The following is a 14643-nucleotide window of genomic DNA, read 5'->3' on the forward strand; positions in this document are numbered from 1 at the left end:
AGCCCCCAAGGCGCCCCCTTACTCCCTTACTGCTTTTCTTTACTCCCTGGACATTAGAGACGTACAGGCTACGTGCAGGGTGTGTGTCCAGAGAAAGCCTCAGGGTCGCAGCCCGGGGGACCAACTGATCGCACTTTGCGCGGGTGTTTGCCAGTTTCTGCCCAGGAGTCCTGCTTCCCGGAGATCCCATCAGTGTCCTGCTGTCTTCCCGGGATCATCATTATTATCTGAATGTTCTCTAACGTAAAAGTCACACAGTGTCCTCTGTGCGTAAGCCTTGTCCGCTCCCAGGTCCCTATCCCTCATCCCCAGGTGGCCAGCCAAGCCGGCTCCTCCCTGTCGGCCAGCTGCCAGGGGCTGCCCTCGACTCGGGCGGGTGAGGTAACCAAGCCGCCCTCCTTTCCTTTGAGTGGGAGGCTGGCGGCCGTTTGCATTCCTGGTGGCTGCTGACCGTGGTGCAAGGGGGCTGATTTCCGCCCAAGCTGCCCAGCCTGGCTGTCCCCAGGAATGTGACAGGGTGAGCTCGGGAGGAGGGCTGAGCTCGCCAGGTGCAGGCATCAAAACAGCAGGGCTGTGTTCTGCTAAGCGCAGCTGCCGGGGCTCTTCGTAAACGCTGGTGTCTCCGTTCTGCGGACACTTCCCTGCGGCTTCGGGGCTGAGCAGGGACAGAGGGCTGCCTCCTGGCCACAAGAGCCCCGGGAGCTCACGAGGTGGCCGCCGGGTTGGCAGGGAAGACGAGGAGGTCCGTGGCTGGCATGGGGTGTCCCGTACATGAGGGGTGGGTGGAAGGCTCCTTCCTTTGCGTTGATACCCGGGTCGCAGGCTCCCACTGGGGTCGCCCGAGCGGCCGCACGCTGTACCTCCACGGAGAGGACGGTTGGCTTCGTGATTCTCAGAAAACATCTTCTCTTCATGGGAACGTGGCTTCTCTCGGGGTGGTTAAGCCCCGCAGCCCAAGACCAACAGGACCCTCAATGTCCGGGGAAGCACGGGGCCCTCGGTGTGAGGGTGGCCGAGGGGACTTTGTACGTTGGACTCGGGCTCGCGTTGGATCATTTTGGGGAGGTTTCAGGAAGCAGGGCTTGGCTCTGGACCGGGTGCGGCTAGGAAGCGAGGGTGATTTTGTGATTGGAATCTCAGCACTGCTTCTGGAAGGGGGCGGGCGTGAAGCCGGGCTACGGTGAGATTGGCAAATGGGTGCCATCCCTCCCGGTGGCCAGCAGAGGGGGCTGTCGGTGACCGTGTGGCTGGGACGCGGTTCGAGCCAGCACGTTAGGGCTGATTCTCTCCCTCACTGTGGAGTAGTTGGTCATTCATCTTTCAGCTGTAACTTTAAGCACTTCCCTCCCAAACGAGTAACTTTTCTCTGGTTCCTGAGCCAGTGATCAGCTGCCCTTGCTTTCCATGCAGTTGTAAAGCGGGAACCCGGAACTTTCCGGATGGCTTCCGGACAAAACCAGGGGATGACTTCGAGTCCTGGGAATGAAAATCGTAGCCATGTTACAGGGTGCCACTCTGACCTGGTACCCTTCTCATCCCACTCTACAGATGGGGAAACCGAGGCACGGGGAGGTGACGTAGCCCGCCCAGAGGCACACAGTGGAGACCTGAAAGCCGGGCTTTGACTCGGTGCCCCCATGTAGATCTGCTCTCCTTGTCCGGGTCTTCGGTTGTGGGTCCTTCCACACGGGGGAGGCCGGGCCGCGAGAACATTGGAAGAAAATGTTTATTTCTAAGTATTTTGAGAGTTGAGCATCAGAGTGACCAGAGTGTCCCCTCTTCTTCTGCAGTGACATCTGCGCCTCGAAAACAGTGGTTTCTTTGCGTTGTATAGGTAAGTGATTCGCGATTACCTCTGCTTTTTTCCTAAACAGGGAACACGCTGTAGGCTCAGAAACGCCTCCCCGGTGTCTGGGGAGGTGGGGGGATGGGCTGGGATGTGCCTGGAAGCCTTGCGTCCTGCCTGCACCCCAGCTCCCTGCAAGGAACACCCTTCTGGGATTACGGTGTGCTAGAGGTGCTTTCAGCCTCGGGTCCAGAACAGCCGTCCCATGAGGACAGGCAGTCTCGGGAAGCTGATGGGCCCCCCTCTCCTGCCCCCCTCCAGGTGGGCCTAGAGGCCGTGGCTCTTCCCATCTCCGGGCTGGGATTACTTATAGCTTCCAAACCGTTGTCAGTGTGGGAGGCACCGTCCCTGTGCTCCCCTCTCTGGGGTGGCCCAGCCCTGTTTCCCAACGGGATATGGTTCCAAAGCTCAGCTTTTCAAGAGGTGAATCCAGTAGCCACTCCCGGGGGGCTGAGTGACCCTGTGGTCCCGGCCGCCGCTTCCCAGCTGGGCTCAGCTCAAGCTTCTTCAGGCCCTAAGAGAGCGTGGTACCTGCCCCATCCTCCAGCCCTCGACGTCCACCTCGTGGGGCATGAGACCCCCACGCTCCAGCAGTTTGTAGGCGCATTGGGGGGCACTGACAGAAGCCCAGCTCCTTTACGCTGTTGGGGATGGGGACAGGGTAGGGGATGGGAGGGGCTCGGAGATTGAAGTCCCCTGGAACTTCAGCACCCTTCCAGCCTCCCTTTCTCGTTTGGTCCTGGTCCACGGTGAACTTCTCCCTGTGCTTCCACCCTCCCCCTCCCGTTAGGAGGCTGTCTTGTAAACTAGGCATTTTCCCCACTGGTGATCCCGAGTTCCCACGAAGGAAGCCTTGTCTCCCTTTCTGGCGAAGAACTTGGCACAAGTGGTACCAGGCCAGGCACGAGGATTCACCCTCCCTGCCCCTCCTCCTCCCTCCCTTTCCTCCCTCCTCCTCCTCCCTCCTTCCCACCCTCCTTTGCTTTGTTCAGGAATCTTGGGGCCTCTGAGCATTCAAGCAGGCCCAGGCCCCTTGTTATCCAAGATCCCCCACCTGGGTGTGCAGGAGACCCTGACAGGATCAGGGCTAAATGACAGGCGGCATCGAATGCCGGCAGAAGCTTCCCCGGGGTCTGGGGGGGTCCCGGGAGCGTCTAGGACACACACTGTCGAAATCCAACCCAAATGAATGGGACTGAGAGGCAGCCGCAGTGGCCCAGCAGTCTGGCAGGAGACGTGGGTGGAGCCGGCGGGGGCGGCCCTGCTGGTGCTCATGGCACGGTGCTTGCATTTTCAGAGTGCGGGGTCACGGGGAAGACGATACGCCAGAGCCGGATCGTGGGGGGGAGCAGCGCGTCCCCGGGGGACTGGCCCTGGCAGGTCAGCCTGCACGTGCAGGGCACCCACGTCTGCGGGGGCTCCATCATCACCCCCGAGTGGATCGTGACAGCTGCCCACTGTGTGGAGGAGTAAGTCCATGGGGTGAGGGGGTCTCGGGCATGGCTCGGGCTAGGGGGACCCCTGCAAGCTCTGATTTCTTTGCCTGTACATGGGGCACAGCACCCACTTCATGATGCTGCTGGAGGGTCTGCTGGGCTCGTGCTTGGGCAGCAGAAGCTGAGCCCATCCCCCACCCCCCAGCTGGGAGGGCTGCCATGTGGGGGATGCTGGGAGCATGACCCCTTCCAGCCTGCATCCTAGCTGAGTCCTCGGGAGCCTGGTCTCTCCTGGATGCTCGTCCTCAAGACGGCACACCGGAGAACCTCACGTTGCTCTGCCTGGGGTTCCCTGGGCCCCACAGTTAGGCAGCCTTGGTGATAGTGTTGCCCACGCAGATGGGTGGGGAGTGGAGAGGATAGCCACCATTTGCAATGTTGGCCTTTTCCTTTAAACATAGAGTTTTTTTGGTCACATCTGTATTTGGGAGGAAACTTCATGTAGCAGATCTGTTCTGAGTCAGAGTGAGCTTGTGCCCGGCTTGGGTCCCGGCCCTGCCATCCCCCTGCTGTGTGGCCTCAGCATTCACACAAGGTGTATGACCACAGTGTCCTCTCTGCACCCCTGTGGGACAGGCGAGCCGCCTCCTCCCAGAGGCTGTGGGGAGGGTGGAAGGAGCGAGGTTTCCCTCCTTACCTCCTTCCTCCTCCTCCCTCCTCCTGATGGCTCCTGGGATCCGGGATTCTCTTCAAGGGAAACCCCTCAATAAGGCTAATGCCCAGATGGCTGTTAAACCTAGAGTCTAGACATTGGTGCACATTTATTGAGCACCTACTGTATGCCAGAAGATGCCCTACCACATAAAGGTAGGTGAGACCCTGTCCTGCCAGAAATGAGGTGTGAAACCTCACTTTGGAGGCATCAGGCCGAAGAGAAAGTGTTCTTAGAACCTTTTTGGTTTGCAGGCTGGTGCGGAGCACAGGAGGGAGGAGCTCATGAAGACGTAGAGGGGAGGGGCCGGGGAATGGGAGAGCCGGGGACGACCTTGCTGGCCTCCCATGTAGCTTCTAGCGGGTTGTGCCCCTCTGGGACGCCTGGCTCTGGCGTGTGACTTCTGCAGTCACCAGATGAGTGTTTCATGTTCGCACTGCCAAGACACTGAGTGGTGTTGGGCTCTGTCCTCCAGACCCCTGAACAGCCCCCGGTACTGGACGGTCTTCGCGGGCATCCTGAGACAGTCTTTCATGTTCTACGGACATGGATACCGAGTGGGGAAAGTGATTTCCCATCCCAGTTACGACTCCAAGACCAAGAACAATGACATTGCTTTAATGAAGTTGCAGACGCCTCTGACTTTCAACGGTACGCCCCCGTGTCCCTGGGGCTCAGGGCGCGTGCGCCACTTGCACCGCATCTTAAGGACAGAGGTGGATGGGAACGAACCCTGGGCCGTGCTGACCAACCGGAGGGAGGGGTGCGGAGGGCTGGCTCACGGGGCAACCTACCCCTTACAGAGCGATGATTTCATCAGCACGCGGAAGTCCGGAAGGGGCTCCAGCCACAGCCCCGTGGACATTTGGGATTGGCCGCCTTTGGTTGTGGGGCCCTCCTACGCGGTGTAGGACACGGAGCGGGAGCCCTAGCGTCCACCCCCAGAGGCCAGCAGCGCCTTTCTGCTGTGACAACAGTGTGTCCCATCGCTGGACACATCCTCGGGGCGACATCGCCTGTAGTTGAGAACTGCTGGTCTAACGTTTGTCAGTACTTTCGTTTTCACGTGACCCCCCCCAAAATAAGCCACTTCACAGTTTACAACAGTAAAAAACATGCAGGGTTCCCCTTGGGTTCGTGTTCGGCCGTTCTAGTCCATGCAGGGTTCCCTGCGGAATGTTCCAGCCCGCTTGGGTACAGATGAGGCGGAGCCTTGTCCCCTCCCCTCGAGGTGTTTGGATTCAAGTTGGGATATGGTTTAGACCCAGAAGGAGCTGGTCGGTGGGGGTGGTGTCCGGCAGAGGCCTCCGAGGTGCAGCGGGGAGCGCCCCAAATGTGAATGTTTAGAGGCAGTAATTCCATTTGCAAGTAGCGTAACTCCAGAGAAGGGAGCACCCCGCCTGTAAGAAGAAGGGGTGCAGGGACGGGAAGCGGGAGTGCCAGAACACGTCGGGATCTGGAATTTCCCATAAGCGACGGCGCTACCAGGCCCCGCCACGCACAGGTGGGGAAGGGCCAGGGGAAGACCGTCGCGGGAAGCCTTCCGTTAGACCAGACCCGCTGACCGTGTGTTCTCTTCCTGGAACAGACAAAGTGAAACCAGTGTGTCTGCCCAACCCGGGCATGATGCTGGAGCCGAACCAGTCCTGCTGGATTTCCGGGTGGGGGGCCACCCACGAGAAAGGTGAGGTTCCCCGGGACACAGCATGTGGTTTGGAAGTGGGAGGTCTGGGGTTTTAATCCTGGTTCTACTACCTCCTGTTGCAAGCGCTTAGTGGTGCGAGCAGGCATCTTACGTACGGCTCGCAGCCTTGTGAGAAGTGTGTGCGGCGTACGTGCACACGTCCTCTAAAGCAAGCTGAAAAGTTCCAGGCGGGGCATCGTGGGGAGGGGGGGGGCGTGTCGGGGAGGGGCAGGCCAGCCGGGAACCCAGGCGTCTGGGGTGAACACAGATACCGCGGGTGAGCCTACAGTGTGTGCCCGGCTTCGTGGCGGCCAAGACAGATGGGAAAATCGGCACGGATTTGCGGGGCTCCTCCCATGGGCTGGGAGCGCAGCACGGAACAAAACAGGACAGATAATGTCCGCATTTTCTCGTGGGTGTCTGGGGGCAGAATGTGGCCAGACAGGAAGCAGGTAACGGAATTAGGGCTTTCAAACGGCAGGAAGTTGTGACAGCAAGGGCCTGGCTGCTTTGAAGAGGTGGTCGGGGAAGGCTTCTTGGAAGAGGCAACATTGGAGCTGAGATCCGGATGACTGGGCTGTTTAAGAGATAAGGGTCGGTGTGGCTGGGGCGAGGAGGTGGTCGGGGAAGGCTTCTTGGAAGAGGCAACATTGGAGCTGAGATCCGGATGACCGGGCTGTTTAAGAGATAAGGGTCGGTGTGGCTGGGGCGAGGTGAACCGGGGTGAAGGTGTGGGCCGTGTGAGGCCTCACGGGCTATGGGGAGGAAGCTGGCTTTTATTCTATGTGAGATGGGAAGCCATCGGGAGGTTTTAAGGAGAACAGGGGCATGGGGGTGACTCATTCGGTTCAGCGTCTGACTTGTGATTCCAGCCCCGGTCATGATCTCAGGGTCTTGAGGTCAAGCTCGGCTTCAGGCTCCGTGCTCAGAGACGAGTCTAACCAAGGATTCTCTCCTCCTGCTCGCACATGTGCTCTTTCTCTCAAATAAATCCTATTTTGGAAAAAGGAGAATGACGTAATCTGGTGACTCTCTCGGGAGTGCAAAGGATGCAGGCAGGAGGGGGACTGAACCCCAGTGTGGGGAAGCGTGGCGTGGTCCTGCCTGACCAGTTGGCAGCTCAGCTGTGGGTGGCAGGCTGGAGCGGGGGACACCAGTGCACGTTTGGGATGGAGCCACCATCTTGCTGATGGAGTGGATGTCAGCAGAGGCGAGAGAGGGACCCAGGGAGGGCAGCTTTGTGCTTCGTGATCTGAGCCCTGTGGGGGGTGGTGGTAGTGCCACGGCCTGAGCGGGGGAGCACTGGGTGGTGAGCATTTGGGGTTGAGAGCAGGAAGAGGCTCTGTTTTGGCTCCTGGAGCCCGTGGTGCCTGGAGGACAGCCATGTGGAGGTGGCAAGGCAGGAGGGAAGCTGTAGAGACGACAAGGGCCCACGCTGGACGTGCAGGGGAGCCGAGAGGTGGGGCAGTATGTGGAAGCCCCGAGGCCGCGCGGGAAGGGTCTGCTGAGGAGCGAGCCCCAAACCGCGTCGCTGTGGGCGAGAGGAGATTCTAGAACGCGGACGGCCTTCCGGAGCCGGCAGGACTGAGCGCACAGCGCCGCAGTGAGGCTGACCCCGCGTCCCGGGACAAGGCTTGGGCGGAGCAGGGAGGGCCGGGCGGGGCGGGGCGGGGCCGGCCCGTCGTGTCCTGTCGCGGGGGAGGGAGGCCCCGCCGCAGCTCGTGTGGCCCTTCCTCTCAGGGAAGACCTCGGACGAGCTGAACGCGGTCATGGTGCCGCTCATCGAGCCCCGGCGATGCAACAGCAAGTACGTCTACAACAGCCTGGTCACGCCGGCCATGGTCTGCGCGGGCCACCTGCGGGGAGGCACCGACTCCTGCCAGGTGAGCGCGCGCGCAGGCCGGCGGGGTGCGGGGGAGGGGCGTGCGCGCTCGGGTGGCCGTGGCCGTGGCCGTGGCCGTGCGCGGCGCTGACGCTGGGGACGCGCGTGCTGCCCCCCCCTCGCGCCCCCGCTCGCGCCCCCGCTCGCGCCCCCGCTCGCGCCCCCGCTCGCGCCCCCGCTCGCGCCCCCGCTCGCGCCCCCGCTCGCGCCCCCGCTCGCGCCCCCGGGGGTTTATTTCGTCCGCTTGTGGCGGGGTCAGAAGTAAGGGGTACTTACTTCTGTGAAAATACGGTCAGCGGCTTACTGGGTAGCTCCTGCCTGGTGCCGCCTAAAACGTTACCGGCACCTGGTCTCCGGGATTACAGTGCTGTCCCTCTCGGGAAGCCCCGAGACCCGGCCCCCACGCGTGACTCCCACGGGGCGCCCACCTCGACCCCCGCCCTCGGCACGTGGCCGCTTGTGTGCGCGGGTTGTGGTCTGAACTTCTGCCCTTGCTGCGTCCCCCAGGGTGACAGCGGAGGTCCCCTGGTCACTTTGAAGAGCCGCATCTGGTGGCTGATCGGGGACACGAGCTGGGGATCGGGCTGCGCCAAAGCTAACAGGCCAGGCGTGTACGGAAACGTGACGGTGTTTACGGACTGGATTTACCGACAAATGAGGGTAACTTTCCTGTCCCCCTCTTCCCCGAGGGCTCCTAGTCTGGTGTCAGAGCCCCGAAGTCTGTGGGGTGTGGGTGTGCAGTCCGCATCGCTCGCTGTAAAGATCTGGGAGCCTTTGGAGTCCAGAGCCCGCTGTCCCCGGGCTGTCCTATGCGCTGCAGACCATGCCTCCTAGGTCTGGCTCAGCCGGGTCTGCTCCCCAGCACCCCTAGACTGCTCATACCCAACTGCGGTGACAGGCACAGAGCAGAGTGAGCCAGATTTCTGTGCGCTGGGCTGGGGGAGCAGCCGGAGTTCCTGGGTATAAGGAAAGGTGCTGATGACCGGAATTGGGGTACAGCTTCCCTGGGAGCCCAGGAGCAGGACCCACAGATACTGAAAGTTGAAAATTTCCTGAATCAATCCAGAGGGGACCCGCCCAACTCCTTGACCTTCGTGCTGCAGGAGAAAAAAATATCTGTTGGTCCCACTCACTCGCTCATTTGGTTAGAAGTCAGTCTAGCAGAAACAAACAAACAACAATTGGCTACCTTTTTTATGGCTGAAGAAAACATCATTTCTTTCTTCCATTTTGAACAGGCAAACAGCTAATCCGTGTGCCCTGGTCTTTGACACTGTGTCTGTGAGAAAGTGAAGGGGCCGGTTCTTCATTCCCCGGGCATCGTGTATTTCTAGAAATGATTGGAAGGTCCTTTCATTGTTATTAAATAGTGGCTTTGTCTGTGTTTGGCGCTCTCCACAGTTCTGCGCAGGCCACAGGCCCTTGCTCCGTGACCCCTCGTCTGAAAGGGGTGACAGGGCCCAGCTGGGTGTAGGCACCTAGGGCCAGTGCAAAACAGTGGGTGGGAGGCTGCCCTGTTGGGATCTTCCTTCTGAACCCACTGTGGGGACCACTTTGGATGCACCTGGGGCTAGTGACTTCTCAGCTGCTGGATGGCTGGCAATAGACAGGGAGAAAGCTGGGTGGGACTGTCAGGGCAAGCTTTTGGGGTCACTGCCGGTTAGGGCTACCCTTGGCCAACCCACAGGGGTCTTTGCTGATCATTTTTTAGTGCCTTCTCAGCAGCCCCTGATGGTGGCTGGAAACCAGGGGACCAGCCCTTCATGGCTGAAGACAAGATTGCTCCTGCTCGCGAGGGCAAGAGCGTAGACAGAACCCTTGGTTGCAAACACACCCCCTCTGAGCACGGCTGGGCTGGTGGCCACTGCGCATGGGGTGGGGCACCCCCGAGGGAGACCTAGCCTCACTCCCCACCCCCCTCTTCCTTGGAGAATGTGAGGTGCCATGTGGACCCTCTGGAGCCTGCTAATCACATGCAAATCGAGGTAACCCCGGGGGAAATCAGGGATGTGTGATTGAAGATACACTGTTGCATGTCAAGTTTCTACCTGTTACTACCTCAGTGCTCTTGGAGTCTTGCCCACGCCTCTGAAGTAGTTGCTGCGTTTGGCTCCTTGAAATGATCGTCCTTGCCAAGTGCAGACAGCGGCCAACTTGAACTGCTCTGCAGAGCGTTCCGCACACAGGTGTTGAGCAGCAGTGCCTGGGCCACCGACAAAGAAGAGGAAGGGGCGTTCTGGACTCTCCAAGGCCCCTTCCGCCCTTCAGGCTTTCCAGGGAGGGAAGGGCGGTGGTTTGCCGAGTGTGGGGCTTCGGGGCTCTTGGCTGTGAGTACTGCTCAGGCCTGCTGATTTCCCACAAGAGAAGGAAGGATTCTTCCTGGGGCTTCACCTTGAAGCGGAAGGTCGTGGGGCCTCGTTCCCGGAATCTGTGTGCCTCCTGGGCACCCCGCCTGCTCCCCAAGTCAGATGTTCAAAAGCACTGTCGTGGTGAGGACGTGTTCCTTCCTTAACCTCTTTTTCTGTGACCACTGTTTGTCTTCCTTTGTATCTTCTTTTGTTTTGTATCTTTTTTAAACTGTAAATTCAGTTGTGCAATATTGTACAAATAAATTATGTACAAATAAATTATGCATTTTTTTTCCCAAATGTTCATGGAGTCTTTGGCGATCTGGGTGGCACACAGAACCCTTTTGCCTCTCCTTGGAGGGCAGTGATGCTGGGTAGGTGTTGCACAGCGGAGGCAGGGGCGAGGGGGCTGGTCTGAGGGTGGAGGTGAGGTGGGAGGCAAGGGGTGTGGGCAGATGTGTCTGATGGTTAGCTTCATCGGCCCTCAGGGCTGGCCTGTCGGTGGTGACCCCCGGTATCTCCTGCCTGGGCATTACCCGTGGCTCCAGCTTCCCCCAGACTCAGGCCCTGAGACCCAGCTCTCTTCGCCCAGACCTCTCTGCTCATTATCCCACACATCCCTCTGCAGGGTCAGCCTGCCCAAAAATGCATTCAGAGTCTTGTCCCCTACAGCTGTCTCCCGAAGTCCCTTTCAGTTCTTGGGGGCAGTGCTACGTCCTCAGCTCTCCTGGACGCCAGCCCCATGGAGTTGGGGACTGAGCCAGAGAGAAAGACTGGATGAGTTTTTTCTCTGCCCCAGAACAGAAATGCATTCACATCCTTTGCATGGCGCACATCCTGTGGGTCCTACAAACACGACAGGTGACTGTGTTCATTATATCAAGATGTGTTAAAATTACAGAAAAAGTGTTAAAAAGTAAAATAGGTATTTTTTGTTAGGCAACACGCTTAAATACAGCTGAGTCTTAGTCATGGTAATCACGGGTCAGAAAACCAGCAGGAGCGCTGATTTAGTGAATAGCGAATCATTGCTTCCAGGCGACAAACAGGGACAGGGTAAGGTGCCTATGAGCCTCTGGTCTTTGTCAGCTGGTCTCTTCATGACCTTGTTTTGCAGGTGTCTGTGTAAAGACACTTAATTGATGCAGTAGCACGGAGCTCACGGCCAATGGCACCAGGAGTCCTGGAGAAACTTAGCCACACACACGCTTGCCTGGTGAATCACGTCACAGCCCAGAGTTCAGGACAGCACCTAAGCGGCTGTTTGAAATCGCAAGAGTCACCAGCGAAAATAAAATGCTGGGAACGTGGCACTAACCAGACCACAAGGAACGCTTGTGTGCAGCGAGAGCTGAAGCGAGAAGGCAGGGCTTTGCCTTGCCTGTCCTCGGCTCAGAGCGTGCACGTCGGGCGACTCACGTTTTTTGGCCACTTTGTACACGTCCACCAAAGCGTTCGAGTGTTGAGTTTGAAGCTGCAAATAAATTTTAGCAATAGGTGGATTCGCAAATAAAGGATCTGCGAATAACGGATCACAAGTCCTACGGTGTCCACATGGGCAAGGCAGCGGACGATCTTTTCAGTTCTAGTTTCCAAGCTGGAGTGTCCTTGTGAGTGGTTTTACTTGTGGATGAGGCTGGTTTCACTTGGAAGATCTAGCCAGAATGCTGAAGCTAGGGAGAGGCTGGTATTTTGTATTAAAATCTTCATGGGGCACCTGGGTGGCTCAGTAGGTTGGGTGTCTGCCTTCTGCTCAGGTCATGATCTCGGAGTTCTGGGATCGAGTCCTACCTTGAGCTCCCTACTCAAGCATGGAATGGAGTCTGCTTCTCCTCCCTCTGCCCCTCTCCCCTGCTCATGCTGTCGCTTGCCCTCTTGCTCTCTGTCTCTGTCTCAAATAAAATCTTTAGAATAAAACCTTTATAAATGATGTGAGTTAATTTACTTAATATAAATAAACCCCAAATACTAGTCAGAAGAAAGTGAAAACAGCAGTATTGATAAAAGTGAGTAATTTGGGTTGGTCATTGTGTTGCCTCTGGCTGTGTGGGTGAGTTCCCAGCACTGAAACCTGTACCCCCTCGGTGTGCCTCCAGCTGAGTTGTTAATGGGGGACAGTCCTACCTTGAACCCAGACTCCAGGCTGGTTTTCAGCCCTTTCTCTCTGTTCTCCTATGGCTCACCGGATCCCACTCTGATTTCCCTTCCAACCGAGGCCTGGCCCTGAGCCTGGCTTTGTAAGTCGCTGCACGCTCCCCTGGTTGGAGCCAAACTCCACGGGGCCAGCCCTCCGCTGCCCCAGACTCAGGGAGGGTGATGTCTGGTGCGACACACACCAGAACTCCTCCCCGCAGTAAACCCGGTGTTCTAAGAAAAGTACCAGAATAAAGTGATATTTAAAAATTCACTGGTGTCCCAGCTTCGTTTTAAGGAACCAACCCCATAAATGGTTATTTGCTAGAAGCTCGCTGTGACAACGGGGACCGAGCTTCTACCCAAGTGAAATCCCACAGAATCGCTCAGGGCTTTCTTCCCTGGGAGGAAAAGACTAGGTCGGACAGGTGAAAGCCAAAGTCTGTGTGCCTTTTGCTGCCCTCCCTGCTGCCCGCTGCCTGCTGGGGGATCTGCCGCTTGTGTTCATTCCTGAATTTCCTCTGAAACAAAAATTGACGTTTGAGGGGCTTTTCTGGCTGGTGGGTTGCTTTTGTCTTTGCTTTTCCTCAAGGACAGTAATCAAGGGCTCAAGCTTCTCAGGAGACAGTCACGAATCCAGAAAGTCCTCTGAACAAATGCTCAGTGTGTCCCAGGCTCCACTTCTGCTCACAGCATTTATTAAGCACCTACGGCATGTCAGACCCGCTGTCCTGGAAAACCATGGCTTCCTGTTTCAGTCAGTTCGGTTCCATCCAGCCCCTCTCGTTGCTCTGCTCCAAACTCAGCCCCAGCCCGTGGGGTGCGGAGCCCCAGACCAGACTCACCTGAAGTGAGGGTTCCTGAGTGGGCACCGTAGGTATTCTAGCATGTTCTTTCTTCACAGATAGATGGCCCTTTGTGTTAGTGCTCTAGGGGAGGCAGCAGAATCTGGAGAGAGGCTCTGGTCTGGCAGTGTTCCTCACAGGTAGGGGGTAGGGATGGCAGATGGGAGAACAGGGAGGGCACTTTGACGCCCCTGTCTGAGCCTGGCTGTCCTCTGAGTGAAGAAGCCACACCAGCTGACTCCAGAGCTCTCTCTCTCTCTCTCTCTCTCTGGGAAAGGGGAGAGTCGACTTGGGAGAAGGGACAGTCCACTTCTCCCTTGTGGATGGCAGGTCAGGACAAACCCAGGGGAATCCCTAGACACCTGCTGTTTGGGGCCGAAATGAAAGTGATTCCAAGCACCTCGTGTGCTCCCCTGGGGAAATTCCATTCTCCGGAGCCCATACTAGGTTTCTTCCTCCACCTCCTCTTTCAATCTCCAGGAAAATTGTAACCACAGCAAAAGAAGACCCCTGAGCAACACTGACATCTCCGGGCTGCCTCTGGTCCCTGCAGAATCCTCCCGTGGGGGGCAGGGGTGCTTGGTGCGGGAGATGTTACTCAGGCCCGGCGAGAAGCTGGTCTGCATCCCTGTGCTAAAGGGACATGGGCCTCGTACCACCCGCTGGAGGGGACCCCACACCAACCACCTGCCTTCACTCTTGCAGAAGTCTATTTGCATTGGTAATAACGTTTCCTCTTAGCAGGAGGGAAACCCGCCCCAGCCTGTGGTCAGCCATGAAAGGCATAAGGTGCCGCCCCCTGCTGGAAGCTGATTGAAACTGGTTGAACGCCCACTGTTCTCCGGGCATCCCCTCTTACAAGCAAATTCTCAGACTGTGCCAAAGCACTGGGCATCCTAGCATCCCAACGGTCAGAAGGGACCTGGGGTTTGGGGCTGGTTGGGAGGGGAACATGTCACCAGTCAACTACCCTGGCGAGGCGGTCATCTGGCTGGGCCCGAAGCCCCCACTGCCTGGGAACGCACAGCTCCTGGGGCAGCTGCTCCCTTTCTGGACAGCCGGCAGAAAGTGCTCCCACCGCCCACTCTGGTTGTGCAGGACATGTCCCTGGAGAACATTCGCTCCCACCCTCCTTCGGACGGCTCTCCTGTAGGCTTTTACGGGACATGGAGGCAGATTCCCTTGTGTCCGGCCTGGGCACAGCCCGCCATTCGTGTTCCTGCGCCCGAGCCACTTGTGGCCGGGTGTCTCTGCAGGTCCCCAGCCCTGACCAGACCAAGGAGAACAGTAGACACTGCAGGGCTCCCCAAGGACAACTCAAGGTCAAGGCCTTTGCTGCCTCCCAGCCATCTGCAGGAGAGACCCTGCCGGGTGCTTTTTGCCGGTTTGTGAAATACTCACCCCGGCGAGTCTAGTCCGCCAACATTCCCGCACCTCCCAGGGAGGAAAAGAGGATATTTTTCTTGCGGTAAGAACGTTAAAGGGCTACTCTCTTAGCGAACCTCAAATGCCCAAGACGGTATTGTCAGTGTGTTCACCTTCTAACGGGAGGCCTGGGCCTTTGGCCACCGTCACCCACTCCTCCTGTTTCCTTTGTTTTCCGCTGCTTTGCCGCTTGTCCTCGTCTCCCCGGGGCCTCTCGTAAACAGCCATGTTCTTGGCTCGATCGCCGAGGGCCCCGCCGTGGGCGCCACGGGGGTCTCACCCGCTATCATTTTCAGGGTCCTCCCCCCAGAACATAAGGCGTCAGAAGCATG

The 14643-nt window shown here is 58.1% G+C and overlaps 1 protein-coding gene across 2 annotated transcripts in view; it reads left to right on the forward strand.

Moving 5' to 3' along the window:
• TMPRSS2 (transmembrane serine protease 2) overlaps positions 1 to 8943 on the forward strand; it is a 32473-nt gene extending 23530 nt beyond the window's left edge. For both annotated transcript variants that reach the window (XM_047719793.1, XM_047719796.1), the window contains exons 8-14: positions 1791 to 1834; positions 3144 to 3315; positions 4470 to 4645; positions 5583 to 5678; positions 7419 to 7561; positions 8068 to 8220; positions 8799 to 8943. In XM_047719793.1, the coding sequence (XP_047575749.1) occupies positions 1791 to 1834; positions 3144 to 3315; positions 4470 to 4645; positions 5583 to 5678; positions 7419 to 7561; positions 8068 to 8220; positions 8799 to 8810 (796 nt within the window). In that variant the 3' untranslated portion in view covers positions 8811 to 8943. The remainder of the gene's footprint in view (positions 1 to 1790; positions 1835 to 3143; positions 3316 to 4469; positions 4646 to 5582; positions 5679 to 7418; positions 7562 to 8067; positions 8221 to 8798) is intronic.
• Positions 8944 to 14643: the final 5700 nt, after the last annotated feature.

Source organism: Lutra lutra, chromosome 1 (assembly GCF_902655055.1).
Source record: "Lutra lutra chromosome 1, mLutLut1.2, whole genome shotgun sequence".
Classification (NCBI taxonomy): domain Eukaryota; kingdom Metazoa; phylum Chordata; class Mammalia; order Carnivora; family Mustelidae; genus Lutra; species Lutra lutra.